Source organism: Peromyscus maniculatus, chromosome 19 (genome assembly GCF_049852395.1).
Source record: "Peromyscus maniculatus bairdii isolate BWxNUB_F1_BW_parent chromosome 19, HU_Pman_BW_mat_3.1, whole genome shotgun sequence".
Taxonomy (NCBI): Eukaryota; Metazoa; Chordata; class Mammalia; order Rodentia; family Cricetidae; genus Peromyscus; species Peromyscus maniculatus.
In genome coordinates, this window is record NC_134870.1 from 52326086 (window position 1) to 52340638 (window position 14553).

Sequence of the window (14553 nt, forward strand, 5' to 3'; positions counted from 1 at the left end):
CACTGAGGGAAGTCGGGGCAGGAATGTAAGGCAGGAACCTGAAGGCAAGAATTGTAGGCGGACTTTTCTTTCCTGTCTGCCAGTTCCCAAATAACCAACACGGAGACTTAAAATTATTCATAAATGCTTGGCCAATAGCTCAGGCTTATCACTAACTAGCTCCTACAACTTCAATTAACCCACTTCTATTAGGCCATGAAGAGTGCTGCTCACTGGTATGTTCCTCAGGCTTCCATTCAACTACCTTTCTTATACCTCCTGGGATCACCTGCCTAGGGGTGGTACTACCCCAGTGGCTGGGCCCTCCCCCATTAATTATTAATTAAGAAAATGTCCCCACAGACTTGCCTACAGGCCAATCTGATGGAGGCATTTTCTCAGTTGATGTTCCCTCTTCCCAGATGACCCTGGCATGTGTCAAGTTGACAAAAAACAAACGAACAAACAGACAAAAAATAAATAAACTAGCTAAGCAGTTCACTCATGCTCCATGAGAACACTGAGACTCCACTAGATTCCAGGGCCCATGGCTTATAAGACATTCAGAGCACTAGAATTCATGCTTCCCTGCATCTTCTTACTACCCTGGGGTGCTCCAAGGATCATGTTACAGTTTACACTGTGGACTTTGAGTACTAGGCATAACATTGTAAGTGTTCAACAAATATTTATTGAATTACAAAAAAAAAAAAGAACAAATTTTTTTTTCTCATGGGAATTCAATGACTTTCCCCTAAAACTTGGCTATTTTCAAAAACATGGTCCTCTGTGTGTGTATGTGCCCATGTGCACACGCGCATGTACATGCATATGTGAGTGTGTGTGTGCGCACGCGCGCGTGCGCGCGCGCGCACGCGCGCATGTGCACATGAACATGCATATGCTTGTGTTCTTTTCCGAGCTAACAATGTCTAAAGAGTCCATGACCCAGAAGAGGCTCTCAGTCACTTGTGAAGAAAGGCAAAGTTAGGTTATTTGACATCTGCTCCTCATCTTCCACTGTTTCGTTTTTATTTTGTGCAAGACCCTTCCTATTCCTTCCCCATTGGCATCTGCCCACAGAATTAGAAGATGGCGGGACTGGGCTATAATATCTTTAGTCTCCATCTTGGCCATTGTATGTCGGATATTCATTCTCTCTCTCTCTCTCTCCCTCCCTCTCTCATTTAGATCACAGAACCCACTGGCCAAGCTCCATGGGTCCTCCATCTTGGAAAGGCATCATTTGGAGTTTGGCAAAACATTGCTGAGAGAAGAGGTAGGATGACCCTGGTCTCCCAGGAAGCCTGCATGAGCACAGGCGTCCTTTGGCCCTTGGCCAAGGCTGTCATTGTCTGTCATCATTTAGGATGGCCACCAGAAGAAGAGTGACTTTACTACCAGAGCCATTTCTCAAAACATGTCTAATTCTTTTCTTTAGAGCTTGAATATCTTTCAGAACCTGAATCGCCGGCAACATGAACACGCAATCCACATGATGGACATTGCAATCATTGCCACAGACCTGGCCTTGTATTTCAAGTAGGTTTTTCTCCTCACTTCAATGTTAGCAATGATTATAGCAGCAAATGCCACAGTTCCTACCGATCTTTGTTCTGTGTCAGGTCTAACACGTCATCCCTGTAAGGTAGATGCTCTTACACCCAACCTCCAGGGTGTAACAGATTTGCTAAAATCACATAGTACAAGGACATCTAACCTAGAATGAAGTCTTTATTCCAAGCTTTTTCCATATTGTTTTGTTAACTATGTGGATTTAATAACTTCCCGATCTGGAACAGCCCATGTTAGCAGCCCAGCTGTCACCTCATTCTTAGACTTGATCTCTTTAATAAACTGGTGTGTGTTTCAGGAAAAGGACAATGTTCCAGAAGATTGTGGACCAGTCAAAGACATATGAGAGTACTCAGGAGTGGACCCAGTACATGATGCTGGAGCAGACGCGGAAGGAAATTGTTATGTGAGTCAAGGCGGGGTTAACCCTCTGCAGCCAGAGGGTGGGGGCTCCACCCACAGCTCTCGCTGCTCTCAACAGAGCCCTGGGACACTTGCCACCTTAGAGGCCTCTCACATTGAAAAGCATGAAGCTGTGTCCAAATGGAATGGCACAAGTCAAGATATATATTTCACTTTTATTTAGCACTGAAAACACAAGAGAAAATACTGTTTTTATTTTATATATCTGCATACAAAAAAGCATAATATTTGAAGTATTTCAGTTATAAACTCTAAGACTTGAATAGCAAAGTGATACAGAGTTTAAGTTTTGAACAAAACATGTACTAATGATAGAGTTTAAGCACAAGGGGACCTGAGTATGATTCCCAGAAATCACATTAAAAAAAAAAAGCCAGACATGACAGAGCTCCAGGCACTGGGGACATGGAGAGCCTAGCCTTGAGCTCAAGGCCATTGAGAGACCCAATCTCAAAAAACAAGGTAGATGGCTCCTGAAAACAATAGATACATACAGATGCATACATACACATACACATGAACATACATGAACACACACACTTTTTAGCATCTGTAATCCCAGCACTTCTATGGTAGATGGGAGGCAAAGACAGGAAAATCATTCAGAAGTTCATAGACCAGTTAGCCTGGAGTGCGCAGCCACCAAGAGTCACCTTGCTGAAGGCGAGAAGTGACTCCTGAAAGGTGTCCTCTCACTGCCACACCAGTGCTGGGGCATACATGTGTCCCCACTCATGCCCCTGCACAGAGCATCCAGAAAATTCTGAAACAGAGGATAATAGGGCAGTTCAGTCTTCAAGTAGGTGCTGAAGGTCTACCTGCTCTAAAGGGGGATTTTCTATCAGTAGAGAAGGACGTACACTCACACACAGCCTTGGGACCACAGAGTGTCTCACTCTACATCAAAGTAAATTCCAGATGAACCAAGAATTTTTAAATAATGGGGGGGCATGATGGGAAAGGAATAATTTCAGAATAAATTTTTCTAAGAGCAACCTGACATTCATAAGCTGTAAAAGATGATTGGATACAATTGACTATTTGAAAATTAAGAATCTCTGCACAACACACACACACACACACACACACACACACACACACACACACACACGAGAGAGAGAGAGAGAGAGAGAGAGAGAGAGAGAGAGAGAGTCCTTCTAACAGACAAGCAGCCAATCTCCTCAGCAGATGTCGATACAATTCGAGAAAAGGGCCAAGTCAACAGAAAAAAGACAAAAGGCACACACAGACACTTGCCAGAGAAGGAATTACAGAATGTCTGTAAAGGAAGATGGTGGACCGCACACCACATACTGAGAGAAGCAGGAAACAGAACTCAGATGAGAGGCACCCCTCTTCTTGGCAAAGATGAAAAGATTTAGATCACTGTGTTGGCCAGAGGGAGGGGAGCGGGCACTCTCGCCCACCAGGGTGGGAGGGCGAATAATAGGTATAGTTTTTACAGAGGACAGTGGGCTGGGGTACTACTGTCTGCGAAGCTGTGACCCCAAACTTAGCTGTCTTCTGAAAGCAGTTTTCCAGTTGAAATAAAACTGGGGTTGGAGAGGGGAATGCTGGGCAGGGAGGAACAGGCGAGGTCTATTCCAGTCCCGCAATAAATCAGGGCATCTTTCCTACCGTCTCAGTGAAACTGTGGGGCTTCAGTTTGGTTTTGTTTGTTTGTGTATGTGTGTGTGTGTGTGTGTGTGTGTGTGTGTGTGTGTGTGTGTGTGTGTGCATGGCTTTGTTTCTCACGGCGCTGATCTCTTTAACAACCGCCATCTTCCTTGTCCACAAATTTCACTTCATTCTTTTCTGGCCAGATGGCACATTTTCAAACCCTTCTACGCTCCTTTTTTGTTTCCTGTTCAAAAGCATCCAGCAGTATCTCTGCCCTCTTGACATTTCCTCCATCCAATCAATTAGACCATTACTCTTAAATCCAGCCTCAATCTCTGAATACAAAGTATCTGTCAGACAGCATGCAGATGACTTACAATCCACTTCCTAACAGAGCCCTCACTTCTGCCAGAAACCTTGTGAACACTGTCTATACTGTCTCTGTTTTATCAGCATTGCGGTCTTTTGAGCGCTCATCAGAATTAGGCACTGTACTTTGACAACCAAATCCTAGGCTTACTAACTTGCTTCCCCAAACCCAAAGGTCCCTCACAGACCAGTTCCAAAGGCTTAAGAATGACATTTTTCAGGTAGTCACAATGCCCTCACCCCTGGTACTGCCCCTAGTTTCTCTTGTGTGGCTTTGACCAAGCCAGCCGAGAGAACAACCTAAAGGCAAGAAGAGTCAGGCTGTAATCCCAGACTTGGGAGATGGGGATGGGATTACAGCAAGTTCAAGGCCAGTCTGAGCTACGTAATGAATTTGAAGTAAACCCGGGCTAGAGAGCAAGATCTTGCCTCAAAACCACCAAAAAGGGAAGGCACTGTTCTGCACGTGGTCTCTTGCTCAGCCCCAGGCACTTGGGCAGAACACTATGGTGGTGGGAAGGTATGGTAGAGAGGCTTCTTCACATCTTAGAAGACAGGAAACAGGAAGAGGGAAGGACTCTGAGACAGCCACAGCCCCCAAGGACACACACAATGACCTTCTTCCTCCAGCTAGGTCCCACCTCCTAATGTTTCCAGAATCTCCCAAAATAGGACCATCAGCTTGGGACTAAGCAGTCAGCATCTGAGCTTGTGAGGGACACTTCATATCCAAACCCTAACGTTGTCAACATTGCAAACACCACTGCTCTGACCCAGAAGCCCCACCTCTAAGATTTCACCACCACACATGCTCCCGCAGTGCACCAAAGGGTGTATGAAAGTCTTTGTCACGTGATTTCTAGTCACAGAGAAGACTAGAAACAACTTATGCTCCCCCCAATTAGAACCAAGGCTAAAAAGTTACAATGCTGTTACACATCGCACTATCAATTAGACTTTGCAAAGAAATATCATATCAAAGATATAAACAAACAAACATGGACAGGACTTTGGTTATTGTAAAAACCGAAGCAGTTTCCAGACTGAGCACTCTTATCCTCCAGGGAACCCAAAGCCTTCCAAGGCACGTCTGGGTGTGGTAATCAGTGCTCTCTTTCATAATACTAATCTTCCTGAAAAAAAAAAAAAAAGGCTTAATAGGCAAGGCATTCCCACCCTTCTCTCAGTTTACAAACTAAAGCCACATTCTTCCCTTTCTTCATCTGCCTAGAGGACTTTGGCCCAGGTGCAAGATCCTCCAGACATAAAACAACAGGAACTATCTGAATACCAACATGTTAGAAGCGCTGGTGTCTTCAAAGCCCCTTCTGATAGACATGTTACAAGTCTGAGGAAGGGCCTCAGGCCTCCCCTGTCTTATATGTTCTGACAAAAAAAATACATTCCTCTATATTCTCACGAGGACACTTTTGACATAGGATGTGCGGGTTTCTTTCTCTGTGGTCCCTAGAAGGGCATCCTACAATCCATTCACTGCTGAACTATTCTCTGCCCATTATAACTATTATCTGAACTATTAAGAGTCAAATCCAACAAGTTAAGGGCTCTTGTTATGAAATATGCGCTCTCTCTCTCTCTCTCTCTCTCTCTCTCTCTCTCTCTCTCTCTCTCTCTCTCTCTCTCTCTCTCGGCACATGCTGAGGCAAGTCTCCAGAGTCTCTCTCACCCCAGCCTTCAATTCTTATGTAGGTGCTGCACACCGATCAATTGCGCCACTGGAACCTTCTCCTGCCTTCCATTCTGACGCAAATCACATGTCCAGGCTTCTCCTATTTCAAACAAATGTATGAGTCATCCTCATAACTTCCCTCTCAATTTCTTTGATTTTCCATAGTGGCTTATAAAACTGCAGGAAACATCTCACATTTACCGGTTAGTGTTGGAGGATGGAATGGCTGTAGATAAGTAACCGGACGGAGGGTACCTAGGAGCAGTCTGGAGACAAACCCTCTCTCAGCATACAGGTGTCCACTACCTTGGAGGCTCATCCCAGAACTGCTCAAAAGATTTTTTGATTGTTGTTTGTGTTTGTTATTGCTTTTTTTTTTCTTCCCCTGAGACAGAGTCTCACTATGTAGCCCTGGCTAGCCTGGAACTCGCTTCTCAAACTAACCTGGCCATGCTAGAACTCACAGAATCTACCTGCCTCTGCCTCCAGAGAACTGAGATTAAAGGCATGTGGCACCGTCCCTGGCTCAAAAGGTTTACCCTATAGTTCAATCTCTAGCCAATCTTCTCCTCTCAGAAGTCAGTGAACAGGGCTAAAATATCCAATCCTGAAATCAGTCGGTCCTCTTGGTAATTGGTTCCAATCCAAGGCTATCTAGGGGGTCCCACCCTAAGCCACCTCATTGGCATAATATAAGGTCAATCCTAACGAGCTCACTGCAAACAAGACACTCCCACTACTCAGAGGATTTAAAGGCTTTAGGAGAGCTGTGTGCAAGGACCTGGGGACAAAGGCCACATATATTTCCTATTATGCCCCATTATAAGCAATATTTTAAAAGCGAAACAAGGCATTAGAAGGGGGGGTTTGTTCTTGGTCATTTAGCACATAGGTTAGCACATAGGTATGTCCCATTTAACAACCATGACTTCTTCAGAGAATGTGTCACTATCTAGGGACCATGTTATTAGAGCAAAGGCATCCTTAGAAAGTACTGAAGTGACAGATTCTGCTACTTTGTTTGTTTGTTTGTTTGTTTATGTGGTTGTTTGTTTGCTTGTTTGTTTTGAGACAGGGTTTCTCTATGTAGTCTTGACTATCCTGGAACTTGTTCTGTAGACCATGCTGGCCTTGAACTCATAGAGATCCACCTGCCTCTGCCTCCTGAGTGCTGGGATTAAAGGTGTGTGCCACCATTGCCCAGCCCTGGCGTATATATATATTTTTTTTATTACTGAAAGGATCAAATCTCATGATGTTAGGTGTAAGGACTCTCCTGAGTTACACTATGGCCTAGTTCCTTGCTTGTCTGTCTCTTTGCCTGCCTGCCTGCCTGTCTGTCTATCATCTATCAGTGTGTCATCTATCTGGTCACCCGTTGATGCTAGGCAGGGTTCTGTGGGTGTGACACCTGAAAGGGGAAGCTCTATCGTGAGTCACCGTTTTAGGCACTTCAGTCTGAGCTTAGTTGGCCCTATAGCTTTAAAGGGTCTCTAGCTGCATAGTAGATCATGATCATACCATGTGGCCTAGGAGGCCTGGCCTGCTCTCCTCATGGTGGCCAAAGAAAGAGGACGAGGGACCTTCTAAGGGCATGCCCCAAGTGACTCAACTTCTTTCCGCCTAATCCCAGTTCCCAGCAAGAGAGCTGTGGGTCAAAGACCAAGTCTTCCACACACGGACCTTTAGGGCGTATTTAAGATCAGGGGACATAACACTATTTGTCTGTCTGTCTATCCATCCATCCATCATCCATCCATCCAATTGTCCATCCATCTATTCATCTGCCTATCCTACATACCTGTACATCTATCTATCTCTACTTGGAATTAATAGTAAGGGAGAAAAACAAGAGGGAAAAATACAAATAAAGGACTAAATAGATGTGACTGGGGTGTATTACAATGTGCTCACTGAACTGAAGAGTTCCAGGTCTGAGTCTGAAGATGTGGCTGCTTCAACTGACAGCAAAAGCCTCCCATTTCCAGTGATGTTACACGGCAAACATTTCCATAGATTAAGTGAGTTAAATCTGAAGCTTCCAAGTTTCGTTGAAAGCAAAATTGAAGCTCATTATGAGATAAAATCCCTTTATAAAAATATAACCCTGGAAAGGTATATCAGAATTAACAATGTTTTAATGCACCTGCCCATTTTTCGGTATCTTAGATGAACATGGTGGTGCTCCTGAAGACATGTCAGAGGGGTAATTAACAGTCCTCTGAGAAGTCTTTGTTCTCTCTTCATGGCATGCATCCCAGAAATGAAAGAAGTGAAACTCTAGTGTTGGCTTTCAACAAAATGGAAGGAGAGTGTAATTGAACTGTCAGCAGATGGATCACTCAGTATTAACGATCCTAGGATGACTTTTAACAGTTAACTCAGAAAAATTCAAAGAATGAGTGATCTGTTGTAATGGAACTCTTTCCATCTCCAGGGAATTTATAAAAATGAAAAAATGCACATAAAATAGATGCTGATTTTCTCAGTCTAGCAGTAAGAAGTATTCACCCATTATCTCATTCTAAAATTCCTGCTCAGCTGGGCAGTGGTGACAAACTTTGATCCCAGTGCTTGGGAGGCAGAGGCAGGTAGATCTCTGTGAGTTCAAGGCCAGCCTGATCTACAAAGTGACTTCCAGGACAGCCAGGGCTACACAGAGGAACCCTGTCTCAAAAAACAAAACAAAACAAAGCAAAATAAAAAAATCCTACCATACCTCACTGAGATGAAGTTCCAAAAGATAGTATCAAATAAATGTTTATAAAAATAGACAATGTATTTTGTTCTTTGGACTAACTGTATGACTTAATCCAAAGGGGGAAAAATCAACACTTGAAGGCTTATGGTCAATGAAAAAAAAAAACAGAACTAACTAAAGCTAATCAAGATATTTGGTTATGAATGGGTGGTCAGGAAAGACTGTAAAGTGCATACATGTGTACACAGATAAAAACATACCCATGTATATACAGTATTAGGATATAGCTCTGCAGAGGTCAAGTAGAAATACAAGTTTAAGGAGAAAAACATCTGTTTTTCTGTCATAGACGACAATGGTTGATATCGAATTAACTACACTCTTCACATTCCTTTGGATTTTGGAGAGTGAAGTAACAATTTTCTTGTGCTGTCAGTCTTATAATGCAATGTAAACTAGAACCTTGCAAATATGCAAACATATGATGAAATAGTTCCAACTGTCCAAGAAGGTTTACATTTTTCTAAACTGTTTACGTAGGCCTTCAGTGAACATGGTTTGCAGACCTCGAAAGCGGGGCTTGACGATCTTAGCATCACTGATCTGTAACGTCAACTCTTTTTATGGGACTGTGTCGTTCCCTATGGGATGTTGAACAGCGTTCCTGGTCTTCACCTACCAGATGCCAGTAAGCGGACTTTCCACCCTGGCTGAAACTATCAAAAATCATTTCAGATGGTGGCAGGGATGCTGAGGGGCAGAAACCTCCCTGGCCAAGAAGCCCTGCTGTGAGGCAATCTCAGTTGTATCCATTGATCTCTCCACCTAGCCTCAGAACTTCTCACCTGGGCAGAGTGGGGCAGTTACACAATTGGAGTCTTAGTACCAGGCAGTCTGGGGTCAAGTCCTGGCTCTCACTTATTGATGGTTTGACTTGAGCAGGTTACATCACCTGTCTGTGCCTCAGTTTCCTCTGCGGCTCAATGGGGATGAAAGTAGTGTCTTCTCTCTCTTTCTCTCTCTCTCTCTCTCTCTCTCTCTCTCTCTCTCTCTCTCTCTCTCTCTCTCTCTCTCTCTCTCTCAGAGCTGGCTGGGGGTGATTGGAATGCTTTACAGCATGACTTAGGTAGGTGGTGCTTTGGGGCACTTCCTGTAATATAATGACATATAGATCTGGTCTTTGTTCCTGGTTCCTCACATGGAACTCCTAAGAGCATTGGAATTTCCTGAGTGGTTATGGTATCTTTTGTTCTAATGAGGTCACTCTTGGCAGGAGCCTAGATAGTCTCAGAATGGGGGCTGCTTATGAGAGAGACCCCGTTATAAGAAGCCTGGGACTTTTAGCCTCATTTCTACCCTCTAGGGAGGTGGAGAAGGCTTGGATCAAGTTAATGACCAGTGACTCATGGTTTAATTCGCCAAGCCTACAAGATAAAACCATCATAACATTGTTTAAACTTGGGAGTCTGGAGACCTTCTGGCTTGCTGGCCGCATGGAGGTCTTGTATGGCCTAAGAGACCTTCCTGTTCCTGCTCCTTCCATGCTCTCTTTCATCTGTTTCTCACTTGTAGGATACACAGCAAATGCAAACAAAATGCTTCCCTGAGTTTTGTGAGCTGACCCAGCAAATGAATGAACCTAAAGGGAGGTTATGGGTGCCCTTACACCTGGTGAAAGGTAAACCAGACAGAAAAATGGCTAATGTAGGGTCGACTTCTGAAGTGAGAACCTTCTGTGAGACCACACTCTTAAGTCTGTGGAGTCAGAGCTAACTCCAGTTGGCAAGTGTTAGCACTGAATTGCATTGTGAGAAAGGAAAAATTCTGAGATGTCCTAAACTTAGTTAGAAAGTGGGGGGCTGGGGAATGGGAATGAGAGATGGAGAGGTGAGATGATAAGATACTGTTTGGCTAACAATTTAGGCCAAACCAAGAAATAGAAAAAATCAGACTTCACCTTCCTAAATGTATGGTGAAACCTTGTCTCTAAAGCACAAGAGGCAAAACCCACCAATGTGCCGTCACATTCTGCTTAGGACATCTCAGATAATTCTGAGAAGCAACAAGCACTTCTCCTCCACATTATCCTCTTATTCCAGACCTACCAGCTCCTCTGCACTATAGTCATGGTAGGTTGTGGTGCCTTCTTTCCCAAAAAGTCAGGTACTGTGGACATCTTCTAACTGCCCCCACCCTGCAGCTGCAAGATTTTGTCCCAGGACCTGGCCCTTATTTTTCTGGCCAGCATTTACAATAGCTCCATAAACCCTTGTTTCCAAGATCTCTTGGTCTGCAGAGTTTGGGTTTAACATAAAGAAAGTCCAGCACCGTCTTCCGGTACTTTGATTGTCTTGGAGGTGTTCACATCGTGAGCTTCCTGTGGTCTGAGACCCACACCAAACCCCTGGCTGTGTCCTGAGCCACATCACGGTGTCAGAGCCCTGCCTGGCTCTTTCTTATGTTGCCCCTGCTTATTAAACCTAAGGCCAGGATGTCCCACCAGCTCTTGAGCAAGGGTGTGACTTCCTGCTCCTTATTAAGCTCTTTCTGTCTCTTAATGTCGTTCTTGATTGTGGCCCAAGCAGAAGCTGGAAGCCCTCAGCCTCCTCAGGGTTGGGGTGTAGAGCCTGCTGCCTGATTTCATAGAATGTCTGAGCCAAGAATAGCTAATTACTTTCCTCCTCCTCCTCCTCCTCCTCCTCCTCCTCCTCCTCCTCCTCCTCCTCCTCCTCCTCTTCTTCTTCTTCTTCTTGAAATGGTCTCTCTACATAGCCCTACTCACTATGTAGATCTGACTGGCCTGGAACTCACAGAGATTTGTCTTTTTATACTTCCAAAGGGATTAAAGGTGTGTGCCACTGAGCCTGGAACTAATTAGGTTTTTAAGTGATTGGGGGAAATTTTTTAAAATATCATTTCACGACAAAGAAAAATAAATAAATTAAAGCATCCATGTCCATAAATAAAATTTGATCCATTTATGGAGAGCTACATTCTGACTTTATGGGCTGTGGGTTCTTTTGCCTTTATGGCACCTTCCTCCATAAAAATCAATCAATAAGTTAGTTAACAAATAAATAAAAATGTTTTATGACTTTATTGGTAGAAAGATAATCTTGGAAAATTTGTTATCATTTCCCTTTTAATTTTGGCTTTATTAATTGATTTATGAGGCTCTCTCCATAACCCAAGCTGGCCTGGAAGTCACAGCAATCCTCCTGCCCTAGTCTCTTGGAGTGTTGGGATTATAGGCATGAATCACCACATCTGGCTTTCTTCTGTCAAAAGCAATCAAAATTAAGGTATGTTCATAAGTTTCCAAAAATATGTGTGCCTTTGGCATTCTGCCTAAGAGATAAGCTGACTCTGCTTTCTACTCCCACATCACCCACGGAGCTGAGCAGATAAAATCAAGACCGTGTCTTCTACAAAACCTAACCATCACTGGGACCTTTGCATAAAGTTTATCAGCTCTTGCTTCCGTGTTTTACAAAGGAGAAAAGAGAGTACCTGAGAGACAGAGGAGTGACTTACCCCGTGACGCACAAGCTGTGTGACTCCAGGATTGTAGCCCAAGAGGAACCTGCTCCCACATACCCACCCATTCTCACGCTGCTGCAAGGCTTCGCAGAGAGTGTTTGCGCCAGCATCCTGCAGAGCTCTGGAAATTAGAAAGCTGCAATGCTTTCTCCTGAAAGTCAGCCAGAGGGTGGGAAGAAGGCCTCTGGGCCTCACAGTTAAGTCCTGGAAGGCTTTGAGGGTGGACCAGGTAAAAGAGCTCATCTGTCCTGAAGCAAACTGAGCTCTCCAAGCAGCTGCCCTCCTAAGCGGTAATTTGATAAAATGATGGCAATGGGCGCTCTTACAAAACCATGCTTTGTGCTCCTCATAATACCTCACAGGAGGAATGTTATGACCGTATGAAATGACTGAATTCCTTTTGACCTACAAAACCAGAATTTCATAGGTTCTAATCTGGTATGACCGCCACACACTGAGGTTTGCACACTCAGCTCGAAAGACATTAGGCATCTTGTTCTGACCACTGCAAGTCAAGGGAAGACAGAAGGGCCGGATTCTGCTGGGTCTGACTCCAAAGCCCTGCAGCCGAAGCGTTAAGCTCCACCCCTTCCCTTGGTGACTTTGGCCTAACAAGAGGCTAAGGTGTGGGTTCCTGAGTCCTCAGATCTTCCTGACGCTTCTTGTACACACACTCTCCTCCACTCTGTTCTGTCTCCACACCTCCCTCTTCCTCAAGTTGAGTTTACTTTTCTCTGCCATTATTCCCTGGGTGTTTTCGTGATGATTTCTTCCACCTTCTGCCCATTCCCACAATGGTTCCCTTCCTGGGCTCCCTCATGCAGGTCTCCACAACAAAACCTCTGGGACATGAAAATCTGACGTCTCTCTCTTCACTTCAAATCTTCCCGTGCTCTCTCTGAGGCAGGGTTTCTTTGTGTAGCCCTGGCTGTCCTGAAACTTCCTTGGTAGACCAGGCTAACTTCAAACTCTGCCTGCGTCTGCCTCCTGAGTGCTGGGACTAAAGGCGTGCACCACCATGCCCAGCTCAATTTGGCTTCTCTTAACAAGGCTCCCAAGGGTGCCCTGAGATTCTCCCTCTCATGCCCCAGCCTTGTGAATGCACCAGGCTTCTTGTTACCAGGTGTTCTTTCTGCCTTCTTTACCAAGTTGACTGCATCATAACCTCATCTAACCTTCATTGCTTGCTAAGGCTTCCTTATAACCATCACATTGAGGTTAAGGCTTCAACACATGGATTTAGGGGAACACAGGACATGGTCCATACCAGAGAGTTCCTATGCACTCCTCTTGGCCCAGCTCTACTATTGTATCTTAGACAGCCCAGGCAGGACTAGTTGCTATCACTTTTAGGCATTCCTCTCCCATCCTTTTTCGGTGCCTTGGGCTCTACTGTCTTGCTAAACGTATTGCCGTGTGGGTGCTTTTCTCTGTGTTCTTCGAGCGACCATGAGTGCCATCTGAGCATCTCTAACCCCATGCCTCATACAGCAGCTGGGACTCTAGGATACATCTGGGGGGGGGGGCGTGGGGTGGGGAGGGGGCAGCAGCGGGGACCTGCAATGCCGTCTTTAGGACGTGAGGTTTGGATTGGCTATTCTGGGGCTACGTGGCCTTCTCCCAGCCCGTGCGCATACCAAGTCTGTCTATAAAACACACGGGTGTGTTTCCCCAGCCTTCAGGAGTGTATTTCCAGGTGATGCTTCTGCCAAGTAAAGCAAATATCTTGTACTTTCCTGAAGCCACACCTATGATTTTAACCCTGGGGACAATGTCGAGTACCAGGAGGTGGTCACTCTTGTATGCACAGCTGATCATTTATTCGCTTGATCTTTTTACTAAGAAGCATCACATGTGGGCACACCTAACATTCGACACAGGGCACACATTCTGAGGTTACTATAAAACATTAAGGTGTTTCTAGGAGACGTACACATTTCTGAAAGCGTATCCGCTTAAAACTTACCCACTGAAAAATCACATTACATAATTAAAGAGTTTATTTAAACTTGCGAATGTGTTATGAGTGACCCAAGTGGCCTCCTACACCAGCTGACATAAAATGTCCCATATGCAGAGGATTAGTTATAAAAACTACCTATGAGGCTACAGTGATCGCCTAGACAACAGCGAAGTGCCTATCTCGAAAGCAGGTAAACCTGAGTTCAGATCCCCGGCACTTGTAAATAAATAAACAAATAAATAAAAAGCATGGAAGGCACACTCCTGCAAGCCCAGACTTGAGGAGGTAGGGACTGGAGGATCCCGAAGGCTTCCTGTCTAGCCAGGGTAGCTGAATTAAGCCCCGGGTTCAGCACAAGACCCTGTCTCAAAAAACGAAAGCAGAGAAGCAACTGGAGAAGACGTCTGACTTTGGACTCTGTCCTCCACACTCACACACACACACACATGCACCTGCAGGCACACATACACGTGTACACAGAAGCATGCATAAACTCATACACACAAATAAAGGAAATGTAAAAAAATGAAGAAAAGAATCTTAAGAAAAACTCTAAGCAGAAAACTCGGTTCAGAGTCCAGTCTTTCCCCACTGGTCCCCTCCAGTGGGTCTCATGGAGTCAGGTTGGCCCCTTATGCTTCATCTGTGTCAGGCATGGCTCTAGGGAGGCCCTTTTCTCCTCTCTTCTGTGGC

General features: G+C 44.8%; 1 protein-coding gene across 1 annotated transcript in view; it reads left to right on the forward strand.

Moving 5' to 3' along the window:
* The window catches only part of Pde6a (phosphodiesterase 6A), a 65218-nt gene that overhangs the window by 42242 nt on the left and 8423 nt on the right, over window positions 1-14553 (forward strand). Inside the window, exons 15-17 of the mRNA XM_006985142.4 lie at window positions 1171-1258; window positions 1421-1521; window positions 1853-1960. Coding sequence (XP_006985204.1) covers window positions 1171-1258; window positions 1421-1521; window positions 1853-1960 — 297 coding nt within the window. The remainder of the gene's footprint in view (window positions 1-1170; window positions 1259-1420; window positions 1522-1852; window positions 1961-14553) is intronic.